A 21,456-nucleotide genomic window follows, 5' to 3' on the forward strand; every position below is an offset into this window, starting at 1 on the left:
CACTTTTTCCTCTCCATTATCATTGATCACAAATATTTCTACAAGAATCTCATGACTTTTATTACTTTTACGATCATGGATAGTATTTGGCTAACTAGCGAAAACCATCATTCACCACGGCAACATTGTTTACTTATTTGGGAAGCCTTTCAGCTTTCATCCCCAAAACTTGGCTTTTACAGTTACAAATTCAAAGCCTGCATATACTCTCTTACACACAAGCACACACATGTGCATCATGTTTAGCTCCCAACTTGTGACACCTGGACCAATCACAGGAAATTCAATATGCTGACAGAAACCAATACACAGACATTTATACAGACACTACCCAATATTTTACCCTCTGATGAACTCTATAAACACACAAAAAACCCACAATAACCGTAGAGAGCTGGAGGAACAAAGATTTGAAGAGACAGAGAGATGATGAGACAGAGTCATTGGAGGGGGGCAAACATAAGGAGCGAGTCTATAATTGGAAAGATGTGAAAAATGAAGTGTCAGTTTGGTCAATAGGGAGCAAAGGTCGCAGAAGCAGGAGCCCAAACTCGGCACAGAGCACGCTCATTAGAGCAACCAATCAGACTTGCCTGGCTGCCCCAGACCATTACTCATCAAAGGTACAGGAGTGCACACACTTACACAATATCTCTTTGTGTTGCCCTGTTTCACTGTAATTTCTGTGCTCTTTTATCACAGTGGTTTTCTTTTCCAGACCATCAGATCAAAAACATATTTTATTTAGCATTATTTAAACCTATGTCTAAACTTTGGTGCTGAGCAACACTAAGAAGTGTTAAGGAAAGACAAACAGCTGGTCAGAGACAATGTATGTATAAAAAAAAGCGGGGGGGGGGGTAAAAAGAGAATGAGAGAGAGACACAGAATGAGTGTTGACTATATAAATGGCTGCTCGCTGGAGTGGAAGGCATGACGGTGCTCTCTGCTCCCACCCAGGCCTTGCCTCCTGGCACTGGCAACCCTGCAAACTGCTCGCCTTGACATTGCCTTCAATAATATATAAAGTTGCTTTTTGCCTACAGTTTGTTTGCAGCACCAACCCCCCTAACCACCACCACCCCGTTCTCCCACTGCTGCCTCCCCCTGTCTGAGTCTCTCTTTAATACTCACGGATACACACATAATCTTACAACGGAAAGACATCAAGCCTCAGCAGGACGTTGAGGCCATTATATTTTGGGGTCTGCACAAATTTAAAAGCAGATGAAACAAAAATAACTGTATATTTTACAGTTTGCATATTCAGTCAACAGCCTGATTCAGATCATTTTAGGAAAGAAGAAACTTAAGGGTTGCAAGCTTCACAGCCACCTCCTCTTGATCACACTCAGTCATTAACATCAAAAACACTTCTCTCGTACTCTGCAAAAAGAACCTTGGTTTTAGCAAGGTGGTGCTGTCTTACACAGAATCCGCAGAGGATCTGTGCAGCTTTTATGTGCCTGATTTTTCTTGAACAGGTGCATACAACTAAAAGTTACCATGCTGACACCAGGAGGAATTAAACCAGCGGAGGGACCCAAATTCAAGCCCTGGACCACAATACGTCTACTCTGTCCGAGAGCTAAGTGAAAAACCCTTAGCAGATCCAAGAAGTGCTCTTATATAGCCGACTCTGACCTCTGACCTCTCTGAATAATTAACAGCGTGCGTGAGCTACTGTTTTAAATAAAACCCCATTCAAATACCTAAATAACACATAGATAAATTTTCTGTTTTGCACTTTAAAATGTAGCCTATGATATGCTCTGCATGTTAGTGTAGCCTACACTTTATCCCAGTTTTCTTCTTATACTCATGAACATGAACTCTTACCTTGTTCGCTGCTGTTGTCGCCACTGTGCGATGTGTGTCCACCGCTGGACGGTCCCGGCGTGCCTCCAGAACGCGTGGACGCTGTGTCATCATGATCTCTGTTCCAGGATGTCTAATGAAAAGAAACACAAAACAGAAAGATCAATAAAACTTGCCAACTATTGTCTTTTGAAATCAGCATTGCCAACTCTCAGACCAGTCACACAGTATGTGTGTGTGTGTGAGAGAGAGAGGGAACCAGTTTTATGAAATGCAGATTATCAGAGCTTGATGACGAGAAATGCCCAGACGAATAGCGAGCAAACATGTTGTATTAGTTCCCAGCTTTCTGAAGCATGCAATCTACGGCTGCCTCCATTTGGCTCAAAACACTAACAGATGAAAACACAAAACAGCTACAACTTAAGATAGGCAGCGAGGACTGCCAGGGAGTGATGTCATCCAAACAGAGGGAGACAGCCGGAGGTAAATAACTCATGTATTGCCACATCAGTATAAATCTTCTGTTTGTCCAAATATTAAACAAAAAAAAATTGATGACCAGTCCCACTACTGTAGAATTCAATTTAATTTTGGGCAGCAAGACAGAGACATAATCAAATAAGCTGAAGTTTTCCCACAGTCTTTTCTCATGCAAAACACAATATTGCATGAGCAAACTGAGGCTGACTGGAAACAAATGAAAAAATTTAAGGATAGCCAACTCCAGGAAAAACACCCGACTTGACTGAAACTGAGACTAGTTTTACGCTCGTAGCAGCTGACTAGACAAGAGAGACTCGGGAGACCCGGGTAAGCTGAATGTGTCTGAGACCAGATGAGCGTCAGCTGCACACTGGACAACAGAGCAAATGGCCCAGAGAGGAGTGAAAACGTAAGACACACACCATAAATAGCATCAGCAGATAGGTTGACAGACAACAAACACATACAGCCAGTTAGAAACATCTAAAGTTTCAACCCACACATACAGATTTGATGTATGCACATATAGAAAATATGCACAAATCTCCCCCTACCCCATGCGGTACCAAGCAGCTACATACTGCTGAAACTAAACCAGATGTTACTTCCCATCTCCCAGTGCCTCTGAGAAGTAACATCAGTGTTCAGGACAAGAGAGAAAATAGACTTCAGAACAGAAGAAAATGGAATCTAATGCCTTATCATACACAGTTAGCTACAACAAACAAACAAAACACACGCACACAAACACTTATCGAGCCTCCTCTACCGCCTGCGCAAAGCCTATCTTTGCTCAGTGAAATCAAATGAAGCAGATATCAAGGGGGCAATGTGGTGCTTGCATCACGCTTTTAGGGCTTTGCGACGAAATGAGTGATAGAAACCCACACAGAGGAAGAGGAGAAGAACACAGGGGGAACAACTGGTTTCAATTGGGATATTACAATTGTTGCCGCTGCAAGAAGGGGTTTGGATTTGAGTTTCGTTTCGTTTATATATGTATAAAAAAGGAGACATTAATTCATGACACAGGGTTTGTGTAAAACAAAATGAAGACGGAATGGAATAACAGAAAAGGAAATACAAGTCAGCAAATTCAACACATTTGGGGTGTATTAGAGCTCTTTTGATGTTTCTGGGGTATGAAATTATAATCCAGTGCTTACATGGACGATATAATCATTTTCCAAATAAGGCTTTGAGGCTTTGCAATAAAGAGGAAAGTCACTGCACAAAGGCATGACTGGGACGTTGATTGGGTAGATAAACGTTGATTTTAAACGGGGGATGATATATCAAGACGATCCCTTTTTCCACCTCTTAGAAATTCTTTTTTTGCTGACCATAGAACACAAAAAGAATGAAACACCCGTGCATGGCCGAGTGACTCCGGGGAACATCAGAAGTGAGGTAATCCAGACCACATGCTCAGCATGCAAACAGTTAACACTGGCTTTTGCCAATTTCCCCAAAAGTGCAGCTTTTAAAAATGAGCAGAATTTGTTTATTCAGCATGCTGCAAAAAAGAGCTGCACGGTACCCCGGGGATGTCAAACGACAAATATAAAAAACCCAAGAGCCTCAGCACACAAAAAGGAATATTAATCTTCTTTATGTTCTTTTTGTTGTAATTCTCCAACAAATTCCATTTGAAAATATAATTAGAAAGTGGAAGGGGAAATGGCAAACTACTGCATTAGCTGTAATTGAACAAAAGAGTGCTGTGCCTGCTGGGAGGTGGCCACAGAGGCCCCATGGGAAACTGGGCGGGGCTGAGACAGGGCCTGGTGGCATCTCCACAGGGACGGGGAGTTTATTTATAATCACAGGCTGCCCTTGGATGGAACAGGCCCAGCACTGATCTAACACGCAATTAATACGCACACGGCTGAGATCACACAACCCACTCTTACCAAGTACACACAGGTCGCACAGCATGTGTGCTCACACACACACACACACACACAAATACACTTTTTTTTTGGCTGGTAAACTTGTACATGCACTCCCACACACAGACATGCTTCTTTTTTATCTACCTCTTATGCAAACACAACACACACCTGCGATGTTAACAAAAGCACACACCTTGACCACAAGACACATGGGAACAAAGAGTAACACTCACTCTGTGCCAACAACACTTGAACACACAATAAAGAGGAACACCTTCAAAATATGTTCCATATACATTCACAGGAAGAAAAGATGCATAAACAGAAAGCTTGAAGAGACAGTGTGGTGGGGGGGGGGTCCCTTAGCACCCAAAGCTGCACACTTGATTTATTCTCTCTTCCCTTAATGAGCCACCATGGTCTCTCACTCACTGTCGCCATCTCCTTAACTCTCTCCTGCTCGCCGTCTCCTGAGCAGTTTGTAGATTAATATGATGCTTAATTGTTCAGTAAATTAAATTTCCCACATTCTATTCTGCCTAGCTTCAACTAAAGTTCTTAAATCTGCGGCGCCAAGCCGAGGGAACCCTGTTTTTGAGCCACACATACCTCTTTTCTTTTTTTTTCACCGCCATTTTTCTTCCCTACACCGCCCTAATTCGCCATGAAAAGATTTTCCTTGCTGGAAATTCTGATTCCGCTATGATCGGTGAGGCATTCCAATCCAATGCATTCTCATTGTGCCGCGTCTAAGATGCAAGAGGGGCTTCCCTTTCTCGCTGTGCCAGGCCCCATATCATACAAGCACTCATGCAAGAAATGTTGCCTTGCCAATTCATTTGCAATAATAAAGAAAATGGTTAAGGTTGTTGTGCCTTGCCCCCCCGCTTTACCCTCTTTCTTCACCCTGAAATATCTTTTTGTGATGATATGGATATTTACTTTTCACTCTGTGCCAGTGAGCGAGCGGAAATAATCATATGTGCATACTTAACAGCACAGACATAAATATCCAAATAACCCCCCACACACACACTCCTGGTGGTACGTCTGAATCGAAGATGACAGTCGGGTTACTTCATCCCCCAGAATTCTTTGATGCATCTGTTCTCTGTGGTTGTTTTCTTTTACACCATTTTTGACCTTTTGGAACAGCGCTGCTTCCTCGAGTTGAAATCTGCGAGAATGCCATGTGTTGCAGCAGCAAGTTGGCCTGCAATGACTCGGGACACATTCTCCCACTCGGCTTAATGCTGGTGGGAAAGCTTTAAGTGAAAGGGGCTGAAAGGCCAGCTATTGTAAACTGTTGTTTACTTTGCTTTCCACTGTGACTAGATAAAGCAGGATCTGCCTCTCTGATAACCGGCCAGGCAAGTGCTTGCCCGACTACCTCTGCTTTCTCTACTCTCTCCACTCCTCCTTTCCCTTCACCGCAATATTAGTGCTTCTAAAATAAAAAAAAGGGTTGATAATGGTATGCGTGGCAGAGAGCAAAAGACCCCTCACTCCCTCCCATTCTGTTCTACGCTCCCCTTCCTCCCAAACTCTTAACAATAGACAAAGAAAGAAGAAATAACCTTATAATTGTTGAAGAGGGTGAGGGAGAAAACTGGATTTGGTCTCTTGAGTGAGTGAAGTATGCTACATTGAATAGCCGTCAGGTACTCTTCAATCAGCTTTTTGAAACTGGTATGTTAACCTCATAGAGACAAGCAAAGATAATTACACGTTTGAGATAATTACCAGAGCTTTCAAAGTCCATTCATATGGCACTCGTGGAAACTGACAAACTGATTTTCTTTCTCTGTGGCCTCTCCCACTTCAGATCTCGCAATATACCCCGTTTACCCTGCGAGAGCTGAAATCCAAACAAAAACATCAACCCAAGTGCTCTCCCCTTCATGCTATCCAACCCAAAACAAAGCATATTTCTGTCTTTTTTTTTCTTTAGTTGTGAATGAAAAGGCAGGCGTATTTTCTTAATGACATGTTTTCCTGTGGTTTCTTCGTTAGCCTAGCCTAGCTTGACTTGTAGCCGCTGTGCAGAGATGTTCTCGGCGGATTCCTTGGAGACGGCTGTTTGTGACGGTGGCCTTTGTCAGAGGCTTGCGGGGGGTTAAGGGGGAGAGGAACTTTCCATTAGCTATGTACACAAGTGTTAAGCCAGGTTATTGTTTACTTAGCCAAAGAAACCGCAGCAGGCCTCAGGGACAGTCATGGCTGCTCATCATAAGTAACAGGAGACACAAGCCAAGAACTTTATTTGCAAGTGGGGTCTTGTGGCCCCACTAAGCAATACTTTCCAGCAATACTGCAAGATTAAAAAAAAAAAAAAAAACAATAAATCAACCAAAAGAAAAGGAAAAAAAAGCATGGTTGATGTCTGAATACATGTAGGCATTTAAGAGGCTCCCGACATTCCCATTCTTTGAAGTCACTCCGGCTTTGAGTTGCATAATCATAATCACCCCTACTTGCTATTCCACCACAATAATGAAGAGGCTAAGAAACACACAAGTCACGTGGTCATCTCTTTGTATCACTTGTTGAATCCTGAACAGCCGCTCTGCATTCACTCCCCAATGGAAAAAGGGGGAGTTCAGCAGAGGAGAGCGGTGAGGGGGAGAGGAGAAGGGAGGGGGTGAGTGGAGGGTCAAACCTCTCCTCTATTCAACTACAAAAGCTGCCATTACCAACAATCACTTTAATGATTCAAAAGTTTGTATTAAGAACAGCAGTGTGCCACTGTAGGAGAGCCAGTGAGTGTGCCTGTTAAGTCGGGTGAAACTCGATCCATACCTCAACGAGAGGCAGATAGATTAGCGATAGCAGCGTACTGATTAGGCAAATAGTGGCTGACCCCAACAGTCATGGTTTCCATTGAGTTAGGAGTTGAGGGGGGGACAGGGGTCACTCTTTGACCGCCAGAGTTACCTAAACCAACACAACTGGGTCTCACTGACCTGGAAACCCGCACTTGTATGGCATAACAGTGCCGTTTGTTGGGAAAAGATACCGCGATAGCGCTATCAAGAGTAAATTCTTACACAGTGACCACAACACTTAGCTCATACAAGCAGGGTTTGTTTAGGAAAGATTGAGCAGGATGTAAGAAAAACAGCAACGGATCCCAAATGTATAGATGCTATTTCAGATTGTCTGCCGTTTCACATTCTTCTTGCATGATTTCAGAAGCAGTGCCACAAAGCCTCTTTAGAATAAAAATGCCTTGGACTAAATCAACCCAACAGATCGACTGCTAAGCATTCATAATCATTTAAGACTCATCCACAAAAAAAGTCCGGCAGCAAATATTGTAAAGGAAGTTTCAATTATTTCCAGCCCAACTTCAACCTGCATGGCTCAATCAAGTAGAGGAGCTCTTGAGACTTGGAGTGAGTCCTCAGTACTATTAGTAGTGTTCAATCCGACAGTGGAGAGCCTAAGCCCTCAGAGTTCATTAGCAAATTGCTGCACCCCTCCCCATGCTCTCTGTGCAATTAAAGGCAACTGTGCAAATGATGTACAGCAGCATGGAAATACCTCCCCAGTTCTTCAGCCTAAGGTGAACATGTGTGCCAATCAGCAGAGTGACTGCAGCCATATTTCAAAAAACACAAGCTAAATTCTGTGTAAACACAAGCTCTTACTGCCGGTGAAGTTTTGCCTTCTACGTTTGTATACAGATGAGCTTGAAACGGATCTAATGAGGCAACTAGACATTTGCAGCTCAAGTAGAGAAATCCGATGGGGAGGGAAGCACTCCAGAGACCAGCAGGGAAAGAGTTAAAGTCCAACTGGTGCTAACCAGTCACTCCACTCACATAACACCTGAGGGGGGTGCTGCATTTATCAGGCCAGTCTGAACACACACTTCCACACAGAGAATGACACACACAAACATCGGAGGGTGAGCCCAAACTAGCTGAGCTGCATTCACAAGCCAGCGCAGAGCCTCTGACTTTTTCACCTCTCAGCTATGCTCTGCTTTCTTTTGAAAGAGGCGCCCAGTGTCCCTTCATAGTTGCCTGCATACAGGCTTAAAAAATAAATAAATAAATAAATACAATGTAAAGACATGTAAAGGATATGCTGAAAATAACTGTTATGACGCAAGGCTGCATAATGCAGCAAGAAAGTCAGTGTTGTTGGATTGTTGAGTTTAATAAATTCAAAGTATTTTTTTTCCTTCGACATATTTTTTTTTCTCTCCTCCAGTCGTCTCACTGGAATAAATTGGTTTATGAATAAATGAGCCTGCTTTCTCCATCTTGTTAACATTGTTCTTTTGTGCAAATTCTCAGCATTTTTTCCAGTCCACTTCAACTTTATGCCCGAGGGCATATATTAAAAATACATATGGAAAGAGATAATGCACACACAATGCAAATTCGTTAAGGATGTCACTGCCTAACAACTGCAGATAAGATGTCACACAAAAATAGCCCTCAAAATTCAAAAATATATATATATTCGGCCGCGAGTAAGTCATGAAGTGCAGAGCCATAAGATTGACAATGTAAGTATTCAGCAGTGAGAGGCGTGCATCCTCTGCCTGTTTGGATATGCCCATTTACACACAGCCTGCTGCTGTGGATAGTCTTATCCTAATAAAACATCAGCCCATCCCTCAACATTACACATCTGTCAAAAACTTTTCCCAGTGTTTTCATATAAACTGCGCCTGCAGGTCATTTATAATATTCTATCAACGTAAATATAAGCTTATGTGAATTTGCCCTGAATTGGCTATATAAGGACCATCATCATTATATTAAAATAGGCCATGTCTTCTGCTTACAGTCAATTAAAGATCTGCATCAGTGCCCCGAGCACAACATCATTTTCTTCATGTACCTGGAAACCCAAGGGTTTTAACGCACTATTTCCATATCTCTATACCATAACGTTTAATTCCATGTCCTGACCTATCTATATTAAGTATTTAAAATAAGAAAGGGAGAAAAAAAAACTTTTTGACAACTGAATCCCTGGGAGAATACAACAGGCTGTTCAAAGAGACACTTAAATGCACAAGTGGCGTCTGTGTTATTTAATTCTGTTCCTGGATTAAATGAAGTATTATCTTCCGCGTGATCCTACTCATTTCCATAATCAGACATAAGGGCCGGGGATAGAGGAGTGCATGCGCGGCGGGGTGGGGATCTTCCCAGTCGCTCCCAGTCCTGCCATTCAGCACAGGACATAAAAGCCCGTGGCTGCCTCGCTCTCTACTCAGACCAACCACTCAACCATATGGAAGTCCACGGATTTAAATTATTTAGCCTAATCACTTCATTACTTTTTATGTCGGACCATCCAGATAATCCCTTTAATTTGGGCACTTAATTTGTCCCCCTCCTTCCTATCTTTAGCTTATAGCCGCTACAGTTCTGTCTTAAAACTCTGGGATAGTTTAACTTACTGAAACGCGGTCTCATAGCCTGCAACTCCGTGGCCTCCTCAAATGACTGAAGCTATTAATGGCCGAAAATCCAGATTTGCATAATTCTAATCATCGGTTGCCGTTATCATTATTTAACGGCAGTGTGCGGACCATTAGGGTCATGCCTGTGCGCATACGGTGTCCCCGGAGTGCCAACAGTCAGTGGAGCACATAATGAAGGCTGTGGTTATCTCTGATATCTGCACAAAAGGAAACACTCCCTAATCTACCTTTAATACCCGCTGCATCTGTAGCTTTGGAAAATAAACCATCTTATTGATGCTGAATCTGTGCGCTCGGAGCGAAATAAAGGAGGAGGAGAGGAGGGGTCTCGATAAGCAATGTGCACTCATGTCTAAGCAAAAATACTGACAAGACGCGTAATGAACCGTGAACTCTACAGTGGAGAAACCAAGGCATCTAAACCACAGCGTGCAGCCCAGGCTGCTGCACTCTCCTGGGCTGCACAACACAGAGGAGCTGATAACGCTCCGTTTATGGGTTCAAAAAGAGGAAGAGAGGAGAGAAAAATGAAGAGAGGCTCTAAATTAAAATCGACATGGAACAGGTCACGTTTATGGCGATGCCTTTTCGAGGTAATCTCCCCAGGTCGGTTCCGGGTTCAAGTCTTAATGGACCAATAATAGCAACATTATTCAGAATTTTTTTCATTCCGATGGATGGAATGTAAAACGGCTTTAATCATATGCAAATAACAGCGGAGCGGAGAAGTGACCCAGAATAGCTGAATAGCCAGCAGGGAGAACACACACAAGCACGCACGCACGCGCACACATACACAGAGCGAGAGGGAGAGAGATGAAGCCTACCTGATCTAGGGCCACCGATCTTGTGATTTCCTCGCTGTCTGATTTGGACCCGCCCTCCCTGTCGTCTATGACCAAGTCGATGGGCATCTTGCCTTTCAAGCAGCTGATGTACCGGTGACAGAAATTATCACACAGCTCGTGAACCTGCAGAGAGGGAAGGAAGAGGCGTCACGCTCTCACCCAAAATGGACATCAAACAGCAGCGACATGTGCAACACACCGTCGCTGTGGCAGAATCACAGCATGCACCAAACATGTCTGAATGTTTTGCAGGGGTCAGTATAATGTCTGACCACTGACGGCACAAACATGGTTGTAAAAATGGTCAACAACTCAAATTAATTTATTTTTCTTGCTCAAAAAAACCCATCAAAATAATGTTTAAGATTTTTTTTTTTAAACCGGAAATAGGATCACTTTGGGCTCATTCGGTTTGAGGTGTGTCCCGCGCCTCGTCACGTCGTCGTGGCTGCGCGCCCTGTTCACACTGTTATGATAACTTTATTTTTATTTTTTCTCCTCTCAAAATAGAGATATCGTCGAAAATTGACAGTGACAAGAGGGCTCAGAGGCTACAACACACTCAACACCCGTGTTAAATTCATCATCGGTGCCCCGGGTAGTGGCCATTAGCGGAGGATGACCCGCTTAACTGACATTTAAGGTAAACTGTTTCATTTCGCCAACTTATTACATTATCACTGCCAGTGTGTCGCGTCTCCTACTTCCGGAGAAACAAAAGAAAATGTCTGCAGCATCAGGAGAAAAATACTTTAATCACTGAGTTGCTACCTCCACAAAGCTTTCATCTGCAATCTGTTACAGACAAGATGTGCAAAAGAGAAAAAGAAAAGAAAAAAAAGAGGCGCGTGCACAGACTTTAAAAGCTAAAACTTTCTTTGATTTTGTGTCTTAATATAAAGTTAAAGTTGACGGTGCAGGCTTTGCAGTCCATCTGACACAGAGACAAATCAGAGTTTTACACCCACTACTCGATCTGTCCACAGATGGTCGGCTGGGGCCTTTTGCCCTCCACAAAGAATCATTTCTAAAACTCGCAAAGTTCGCCTATATGTTTCACCTTGCATGCGATTGCTGCCAGCATTAAACTTCATTAAAACATGGGGGAGAATTTGGGCACAGAGATATCCGTTCCAGTTGTAACAGCTTGCGTCGTGATTAAACGCGGAAGAGAAATGGCCCCATGATTGATTTTGACGCTAATTATAACCGACTAGCAAAAATACATTTATGCAAATACAGCCCATAGGTCTGGAGTGGCACGCTGGACAGAAATGGCGAGAGAATATTACCTTCTCCAGCTCCAGGAGATGAAATCGTAAAACTTGAATGGCTTGAATCATCTGAAAAATTAAAATAACAATAAAAAATGAGCTGTTCACATCTTTTGATATTAAACAGGCACGTTTTTCTCAATACAAGTAACTGAAAACGAGGAAAATATTCATAGCAATGGGTTTTATGTGGAACTGATATTAAAGTTGGACGTTATTGCAATATGGAGAGCAGGCGTGCAGTGCAGGCTGAAGCTGCAATAAGCCTCAGAGTCAGAGATCTATTAGCCACCATCTAGTCGTGGAAAAGGTTGCTCCAACGTCACGTTTAAAGTATCAAGCTGAGCAAAGTGAAAAGAGTGGATAAATAACTTTCCAGGAGGAGTTCAAAGGTGCGTGACAGCTGTCCTTCATGTGCACATACAACCGGGGGCCATCATGATATCAAACGGATCAAACGGAGGAACATGATGTGCAATCCTGCTTTAGGTTTTCAGCACCACGTGGCTCTCTGACATAGCAGCAGCTCGCCAGTAAACATCTGTACAGCCTATTCAAAAGTACTGTTTGAAAATACAATTTTGCAAAAATAACATGATGCGTCTTACCAGATTATCCAACTCGGGATTCGATGAAAATAAAGGTTTTTCTGCCCGAATCTAAAAGCAAAACATTTCAGAAAAACGTGTGAATAGGACAAATTGCACTGCTAATAAATAACAGGGAATGTGAAATCAAGTGAACACACGCAGTTTTCATGCGACTCTTCGCACAGCAACAACTTTAGATTGCATCCAAACATCTTAAAATGACTTTTGCTTGATCAGTGAATGTGAGTGTAGTGTCTGTCAATGCAGATAACTGCGGGGCACAAAAGTCAGAGCTCCACACTTTGGACATGCAGGTAGGAGCTGAACCAGCCCGAGCATGCAGCTTCCAAAAGTCAAAACTTTCCTGACCTGTTTTGCAAACACTGCTATGTCTTCATTGAAAGATTCCGATGAACAGACGTCTCCTCCCGCCACCCCGGGCTCTCTGGGGGTGCACGTCGCTAATTCACATTTCTCAAAAATCAGTGCAAGCAAGGGGAACAGGGGGTGCCTGGGAACACACACAATAGCAAATGTCACCAGAGAGAACAGCGCCGGGGTCAAGACTACTTCAGGCTAGATTTAGCCAGCCATGCTACTCTTCCACAACTCGCCCGTGGGGACTGCTGCTGCCTGCAGCCCGTGCTATTATATTATGCAGAGGCTCGGAGAAAGGCTGCAAACAGCGGGCGGACTTCTGTGATTAAATCTAGTCGCGCCTAATAGCATAAAAGCTTTAGAGTCTGTCAAACAATTTCTTGCACAAGGTCTCCGTTTGGATCGCAGGCGTGTGTGTGTGCGTGTGTTAGGAGAAAAAAAACGTTTGAGATGTCTGCGGCTAAATGTGCGCACGTTTGTTTATTATTTATTGTTTAAGTCCTTAAAGTAATTATACGTGCTGAAAACAACACGCCTCCTAAAGTGCGAGGGATAAGATGTTGAAACGGTTTCTGCTTAGGTTCAATCACCCTGAAAATATCATTCTTTGATTTTTTTTGATTTTTTTTTTTTAATTAATTCAAACAAATTAATAAGCGATGCGCATTTGTGGGATTTACTTTAATTATGGTGAATTTTACGAGGCTGGAGCCTGGAAAATGAGCAGAAACGGTTCAAACGGAGAGGTAATTTTTTTTCTCTTAATAAACGATGAAGCTCTTAAGGAGAAGTAAGCAAGGGGAATTATTACAAAACAGAAAGAAATTAAGAAGTGGAAGTATGGCTCATAATTCAAGAAACCATGTTAAGCTGAAATATTAAGCAGAGAGTACATCCGTGTGGTTGTTCCTTCAAACAGAAAAACTTAAGACGAGTTTTTCTTTTTTTATTCCTCAAGTATTTAGCTCATTTAATCAGAAGGAACAAAATGTAAACATGGCTGACTTTAGGGGGAAATAAGATTCAAAATTATGCAAAAATAAAAGGGCACAAAAAACTCATGCAGCTTGTTTCTGTCCCAGCGCCTTTGCAGCACTTTGGGTTCCAGACACGGTGCTGTCCCGAGTAGTCAGCCGGTGTTTTTCCTGACTGAATTCGCACCCACAAGCCCTCTCCAGCTGTCCCGTCCAGGCCTGGATACATCCGGTAAAGGCTTCCTCCGCGGACCGGAGGCTTGCACCTACCCGTAAATAGCGTCTTTATCTCTCTTGAGAGCGTCGTTAACGGAGGAGCCCATACTGGGAGGCATGGTGTTGGTGTGGGCGGTGTGCGGGTACTGGTGAGAGTGCAGCTGGGGACCGTGGTTGAGGTGCACCGCCTGCATGGACCGGGCGCCGTGCGGGTCTCCGTACATGGTGGTCGGGATGCCCACCCCGTCCATCCCGTAGTGGGGCAAGTCTTCGTACTGCACACAACAAACACGCGGGTCCACCGTTAATACACATGCACAAGAACATATTGGACTCTGGTTGAAACTTTGCTAGAAAACCAAAAGTCAGAGAAATGCAGTAAAAGTTAGTAGAAGTTCAACTTTAAGTTTTGTTTATTAAAAACAAAGTGAAATTCTGCCAAACGAGTGAATCAGCTGTATTAATTCACAAAGTTAGGCGTCTAATATTTTCTTAAATTCAGAATGTTTTCTGGTTACAAGGGCGCGAGCTGAAAACGCATGATAAACCAGGAAAATAAATTCCCCTCGGTGCTTTAATGTTTTACGCCCTCTGAAGAAAAGTTTGAAATGCTGAAGCAGGACAATAAGAAAAACTACAACTCTGAAGTGCAAATTAGTTTTGTTCTCAGCGTATTCACGGTGACCCCTGAAACGCGGAGGAAAAATTATTCAAGGAGTTCAAAATGACAAAAAAAAAGTGCAAAAACTGCAGCAACACAGCTCAATCCGCCCATTTTTAAAATATCATTAAGCATGCAGCTGTTGGGTTTTAACAGCACCAGCCATGTCCTGTGTTTTCACGGTGCACAACAACATATGTCTTAAACTTGTTAATTGCAGCGCTTTCTAATTTTAAAGGCTCATAACTGTGCAGAACTTTAATACCCATCAAACTCACCATGATTAGTGCGTACAACAAATGCAAGTAAAGACGTGTTGTGTTTTTTTTTTTCTGACAACGTTCAGCAGCAGATTGAAACTTTTTCACGTGTCAGTTTTCAGCTGAATAACGCCGTCTCGTCTTTACGCTGTTGTTTAGTAGCTTTTAAAAGCCCGTTCTGCTTGTTTAACTCCGAAATGTTTATACGGGTCCAAAAGAGCTCAATAGTAAGAACCTTAAATGGAGGCTTGCTTCTTTAGGAGACTGAAATTAAGCTTGAATTATTGATAGTGCTCTCAAGACGTGACAAACAAGTGTCGGGGAGAGAGTAAAATGCATTATCACTTAAAGCTGAACGTTTCGACCCTAAAGGAAAAGAGGTGCAAACCCCAGCGTGGTGCAGCTCTAGTGCCAAAGTAAGCAGCAAAATGTGTCCAGTGCCACTAACATCCCTACTTTAACACCGCTAACTATCTGTGTGTCGGACCCAGCCGCTGTTCTGAGGCAGTCCTGGCGTACCTTTATGAATCAAAGCGTTTGTCATCACCTCATTACTAAAACTGCCTCTCTGGCATTATGCTAATTTTGCATCTTTTAGCGCAATTGTCCGACCGAGTGGTTAAGAACTACGGGTGGAATTAGAAGTTTATGCGCACAAATTCTGATATAAAGTCTTAATGAAACGGTCAGCAGAGAATTGTGGGGATTTGTTTTGCCTCTATGCCCTCCCCCCATTTCGCTTCCAGTAACTGGCCTGTCATAACTAATCTAAAAAACATAGCCGATGCGAGATATGATCACGCTTCCAATGTCCCACAGTGGGACGGTTTGTGGAGCAAACGAGTGCGGCCGTGCGTAACACCGTGCCAAAAGACGCCAAACATGAAATTAGGTCTCCATGTGTCAGGAAGACGACAGAAACTTTCGCCGCGAGTGTGTGTCCGTGTGGGTACGTGTGTCATTAAGCCACGTTACAGTGCAGCATTGCGTTCAAGCGCGTTGGACTTAGAGAAACTTTTTAGGGAGGACTGCCCTACGTACCCGTTGCGCCATAACCCTCCTCACTCCCTGGTCGTCCTTTCAGTTTAGGTAAATCCCCTCTGAGGCCAGGGTGGACACGAAATAAAGAAAGAAAATCCAAACAAACGAGGAGATGTTTCAGCCAAAATCCCGTAGCCTATGCCTTTTTTTCCACGGAACGGTGAAGCCAGCTCCCGCTCTCAGTGCAAGTTTAGCCCAGCCGCGGCGAATATGTCCTCGGCTATCCTCGCGGCAGCGGCACCGGGCTCCTTTTCCAAAACCAGGATGAAAATAAAACAGCCCCTCAAACAAAACTGGCGACTCTCATGGCTTTTTGCCACTCCGCCTGTCAGTCAGAAAGCGAGGGCTTGTCAAAAGTACTGGATGAATGATGGTCCGACGCGCGTCTCCACGGGATCGGCACCACCTAAATGTTAATGGTCACAATCACAGTTAAAAAATGAAGCAGCTCTCCTCTCGTTTTCTTTGATCACTCTCGGCTCCCGGCTTGATTTTCTTATGCAAAAGCGTCTAGAGGAGATCAAGAGGAGGTGGGGTGATAATTCTGGTTTAGCCTTTCTTAAAGGAGCCACGATCGATGCTGTGCGTGTGTGTGTGTGTGTGTGTGTGTGAACGTGTCTGTATGTGTGTGAGTGCGTGTGTATGCGCGAGCTGCCTGCCCGTTTGTGTACAATGGATGTGTGTGTTGAGCTGAGGAGGAGCGGAGGATCTGGACCAGACTGCTGAAACCCGGAAGTAGTGGTGGCCATAACAGGTCGCGTCTTACACAACGCACCGGGCTGCAGCAAGTCGTGCGTAGAGGAGGGGTGGGAGGACCCTGTGAGCCAAGCCAACCGCACTGCGAGCTGGAACCACACTGGAATCAACACAGAAAATCCACCTATGGCTCCAGATTCACGTCTCATCCTGACACACTGACTTTATTCTTCAGTGACGGACACTGAATCATGGTAATTTCGGGAATGATGTGTCCAACAGCCACTTCTCTACTTCCAAATAGTTTAGAAACGACTAATTGAGGCAGCTTTCAGCTGTGGTGTGAGCTGTTATCAGGTATGTAATTAAGAGCCTTGACAGTCTGTACTCTCAAGGGGAGGATATATACAATAAAATGCTTCATCTTATTTCTACAATTAGAAATATGCCTACAACTTGTCCAAGGCTAGTTTATTTTGCATTGTAATAGTTTTAAAGTGAGGTTAAGCTTCTGGTCGGCTGCCATAATCATGTCTGCATGGTATCCAGAGAGAATGTTGCAGCCAAACATCCAGTTTTGCAGGTTGTGGGCCTCTTACAAGTCGTTATCAGCATTTACACTAATTACATCCTCATTGCAATAATGTTTGTAAGATATAATAATTTAGATGCTCAGCTTATAAAATGACTGGAAAAGATCAATCTCCTTATTAAAAAGGTCGATAAAAACAACTTTCTCCAAGTCATTTGGGAGGAATCTACATATTTAACTTAAATATTTTTCTGGATGAAAACATCATATGAAGTTCATACTATGGGACTGAGTTGTCAACAGAAAGCTAAATTCTGAAATAAATCATCAAAATATTGCAGCAGCTTTTTAAAAGCATATTTTATGTGGAAATAAGCTTTAATGGTCTCCGTCCCTCTCCCCCACAGCTGCGCTGAATGGGTCGCTCCAGTCTGCCCGGGCTGTCCAATGGCAGGAAGGCACAGGGATGGGAGCCCCCTATTGGCTCCCTTCATGATCGATCCGGGGTTGATTGATCGGTTTTAGGCCACATTGACTAGCAGGCGCAAAAACAAAACATCTTCGGCGGGGAGAAAACACACACTTTGCGCTTCTGTCAGCTTCTACAGTGTTTAACTTCCCCAAAACACCGAATATTTGACCGAGACATCTCTTTCACTGTCTGTGTTTCTATGTCTCTCGCACGGCCACGCGCACACACATACACTCATTTTCACATCTCTGACTTTATTCCTTTAAACAAACTCAGTCATTGACACAACTTCTCGGAGCCAAACTACACTCAGATTAGAACTTTTTGCTGTCGGAGTCAGCCACAGTCAACTTTTCTCTCTTTTTAATGAGCCGTTCACTTACGCCTCAATGTTTGCTCCACAGAGATTGTAAAAAGTTTGGAAAGATATTGATGAGCTTCAATTTATGGAAGGGAGACTTACATTCTGAATGAATAATAAATAAAAAAGTAATAACATAATTGAGTAACGTGTGGCTGTATATTAGTGAAATAGTTATCGCGTTATCTTGTTAGATTTCATTCGTCAACAGGACACAAAGGTGCACAAATCTTTTTTTTTTTTATTTATCTGATCCATTTTATTTTCATCAAGAGTTGGGTTTAATGACTTCAGTGTCCGCATTAAATATTAATGAGATATAAAATCGCAATAACACGATTAGTTTTTATGGCTCTTGCATGCAGTAAGGATTTCCAAAAATTCCAAAAGAAAATGTTTATATTTGTGGTCGTTTCCCGGATGATCACCCACTGGAGGTTTACTCAACTTTTCGTTTATCTCTTAGCCCTTCGCACATTAACAGAGAGCGTGTTAAAGAGCCTTATTATCTCCTGATTATGCTCATAAGGTGTTGCTGGTCGCTGACATTCTGTTTGAAGTCCCCCCCCCCCCCACTGCAGCGCGTCTAAGTCATCGATCATCTGCCCTCGGTGCCACAGACGGTGTCATAACATGATAATGCGGCTTCACACATTCGGCGGTGATTCGTGAGGTACTAAATCCCGAGCGGTGGGATCCGATGGGACAATTTTACAGGCATGAAATGACTGTTAAAGCCTCCCGCAGTCCAGCCGGCGAGGCTCCGGGGCTCGGACGGCGGAGAAGCCACGAGGCGCGGACTTTTACGCGCAGAAACACTGGACCAAAAAATGAATTGGGTTGACTTTTGCTCATCCGGTTTGCTACTTCAGTAGTTTATGGTGAGTAAAAGCTCTCCCTTTCTCTTATTTTTTTTAAAAAAATTGAATTTTAAGGCAGTGTAAATCATTAAAAAGCATAGGTATTAAATTAAACATATTTTCTCGAGGGGAAGTTATTACCATCAAAGTGGAAGATGCAGTTTGAATCTACTTTCAGCCTAATTTGTGGGTTTACTGAAACACAATCAGGATTATGCTGCCCACTATACAAGATAAACTAAATTTTAGTGAGTAATTGAGAAGAAATACGCCTGCATTAACATGAAAGGAGTTCACATCAACGCCTGCTCCCTGTAAAATAACTTCTATGGCATTATAAAGCAATTAAGCTTCTTCAATTAGCATCCATAAAAGCAAAGTGGAGCACCACTTTCTCTCCTGGAGCTGCACTTTCGTGAGGGTCAGCGCGTCTTGGTATCTTGAAAAGGAGCATGGGGGCAAATACCGTCACTTCTGCTTAATCCGCTTTGCGATGACGGTAATGCTCTAAGTCGTTTGAATAAAATCAGTAATTATTACTTTCAGGCGGCTGAATGTAAATTGACAGCATGTTTGACTGAAGAAATAACAAAGTCTTTTGAGATGGCCCCTGCGTCTTGATTTGTTTTGTGCAGACAAAGAGAAATTGTTGCTTTTAGCTGATTTTCTTCAAGAAAACAATTCTCAACACTGAACATCCACGTGCAGTCTATGTTCCACACTGTGTTCCATGCGATTGTTTTAAACCAGTCCAGATATTGTTAGAAATAAATACAAGTATTAACTCAGATTTATTGGAAGCAGTTTTTGAGAGGCGAGTAAATGAATGAATGGCACCAGGTCACACATTTGAAGAATTGCCGGACTTTATGTGGTCGCTTGTTTCTCTGTTTAGGGAACAACTGTCAGGCTGGGAAGTCAAACTGAGGTCAAACTTTTTGCAGCCCCGCAGCTCTGCGCCCAAACAAGTTGGGATCTGCAGAGAAGGCCACGGATTTCTCTGGTTTGTATCACTGCTGCAAGCACACAAGCAGACCTGCTACAAAGTTTTCACAGTTTATCAAATTATATGAAACTACTACTATGTTACTGCCTGTCAGAGCCTCCAGCCGGATTCATCAGGCGGATTTAAGCGCAGTGAGCTCCGGCTGAGAAATGATTCAGTCAGAAAAACGTGCTTGGATTTGTACAAATAAACGACTTTTCCTGCTTCGAAGTTACAAGTTGGTCTGAAAAGCCGCAGTATCAGGTAATATGCAAGTAAAATCCAGCGTTTCAGCAGAAAGGCATGATTTATAATCTAATACTCTGTTTTTCTATCATTTTTTATTTTTGCTATTATTAAACTGAAGAAGGTGAACAGAGTAAACCATTCTAAAGGAGAGTGGGTGATAATTTTTTGGGGGGAAGGGGGAAGTTTCGTGATTTTATCTTATTAGAAAAAAAAAACAATATCTTGCGAGTACGATTACATGGCATTAAAAACCTCACGGTAAATACTATGGCTTAGCTTTGACATAATGACAATGATGCATCGCTCAATTCATTTCAAGCCTGAAATCAGCTGCATTTTATTTTATCAGGAGTTAGTCTTTCCTCTGGGAGTATTCCCTCCTGCTGGACCCTGCAGTTTGGCCCAAATGTTTATCTGAGCTGCTCTCGTCTCTCTCACACATTAATGCTTAATCATTTGCGCCTTCTACCGGCGCTGTTGGAAACTGCATGCAGAAGAGGATTCCTGCTCAGATCATTGAAATGAATTGCAAAAACTTCCAAGTTTGCTTCTGTTGTATGTCTGCGGTGTACGATTGAAAGATATTGTTATATTTCTCATTATCTTTATTTATGTTTATCATTCAACATGCCAATAAAATAAGTGAGTGCAAAGCGCCTCCTGGAGTGTTGCGTTTGATTGCAGATGTGTCTCTTGTTGTGTATTCTTTTTTTTAAATCATTTTTTCTCTATATAAAGCAGGATTAACTGTGTTATGTTTCAGAAAACATTGCGACATCTGCTAATTTACAGCGAAAAGAACACAAGTAACATTTTGTTGTCGCTACTCCATAAAATATAGTCTTAAATTTAACAGATGAAAGCATCAAGTATTCAAAGTTTAGCTTATATATGATGCACAAATAAAGAATGATTATTTCTAGAGTTTAAGCTGCCTGTTTTACATGTAAAAGCAATCATTCCAAGCTTTGCTGAGCCTTTACAGGTTCAAGGTAAGAAAGCTGCTGCTTCTTTACCTCTGAACAGTTGTTGGGTATGTGTTGCATTAATGTGAACATGTGGATTAATGACAAGAAACAGCAAATGTCTGAACCTGAGCAGCTTTAATGTGACAGTAACACTGACATCGCTACATCACACCTATAGATACATATGTGATAAACAGCTGCTTTCTGCTACAGGGAGAACTGTGTGAAATTAGACGCACTCATACATTTATAGACCTATAAACATATATATTCAAGCTCTCACGCACGCACGCACACACACACACACACAGAGCAGGTTCCCATAATAATAGATGTGCTGAACGCTGCCAGTCAATTTTCACATTGTGTCACTGGCCATGGGGTCAGCCGCTCCACTTTTACTCCGAGAGACTGCTGCATCTGAATTAACCCCACAGATAGAA

General features: G+C 42.8%; 1 protein-coding gene across 4 annotated transcripts in view; it reads right to left on the minus strand.

Annotated features, from left to right (window-relative positions):
* meis1b (Meis homeobox 1 b) overlaps nt 1-16,628 on the minus strand; it is a 77,890-nt gene extending 61,262 nt beyond the window's left edge. For 2 of the 4 annotated variants that reach the window (XM_075480243.1, XM_075480235.1), the window contains exons 1-7: nt 15,891-16,627; nt 13,983-14,203; nt 12,730-12,871; nt 12,379-12,429; nt 11,789-11,839; nt 10,476-10,619; nt 1,840-1,951 (exon numbers count right to left, since the gene is read on the minus strand). In XM_075480243.1, the coding sequence (XP_075336358.1) occupies nt 1,840-1,951; nt 10,476-10,619; nt 11,789-11,839; nt 12,379-12,429; nt 12,730-12,871; nt 13,983-14,203; nt 15,891-15,902 (733 nt within the window). In that variant the 5' untranslated portion in view covers nt 15,903-16,627. Of the gene's footprint in view, nt 1-1,839; nt 1,952-10,475; nt 10,620-11,788; nt 11,840-12,378; nt 12,430-12,729; nt 12,872-13,982; nt 14,204-15,890 lie in introns of all 4 variants that reach the window. The other 2 variants (XM_075480225.1, XM_075480251.1) reach the window with 2 other exon arrangements.
* Nucleotides 16,629-21,456: the final 4,828 nt, after the last annotated feature.

This window comes from Odontesthes bonariensis, chromosome 2 (assembly GCF_027942865.1).
Source record: "Odontesthes bonariensis isolate fOdoBon6 chromosome 2, fOdoBon6.hap1, whole genome shotgun sequence".
Lineage (NCBI taxonomy): Eukaryota > Metazoa > Chordata > Actinopteri > Atheriniformes > Atherinopsidae > Odontesthes > Odontesthes bonariensis.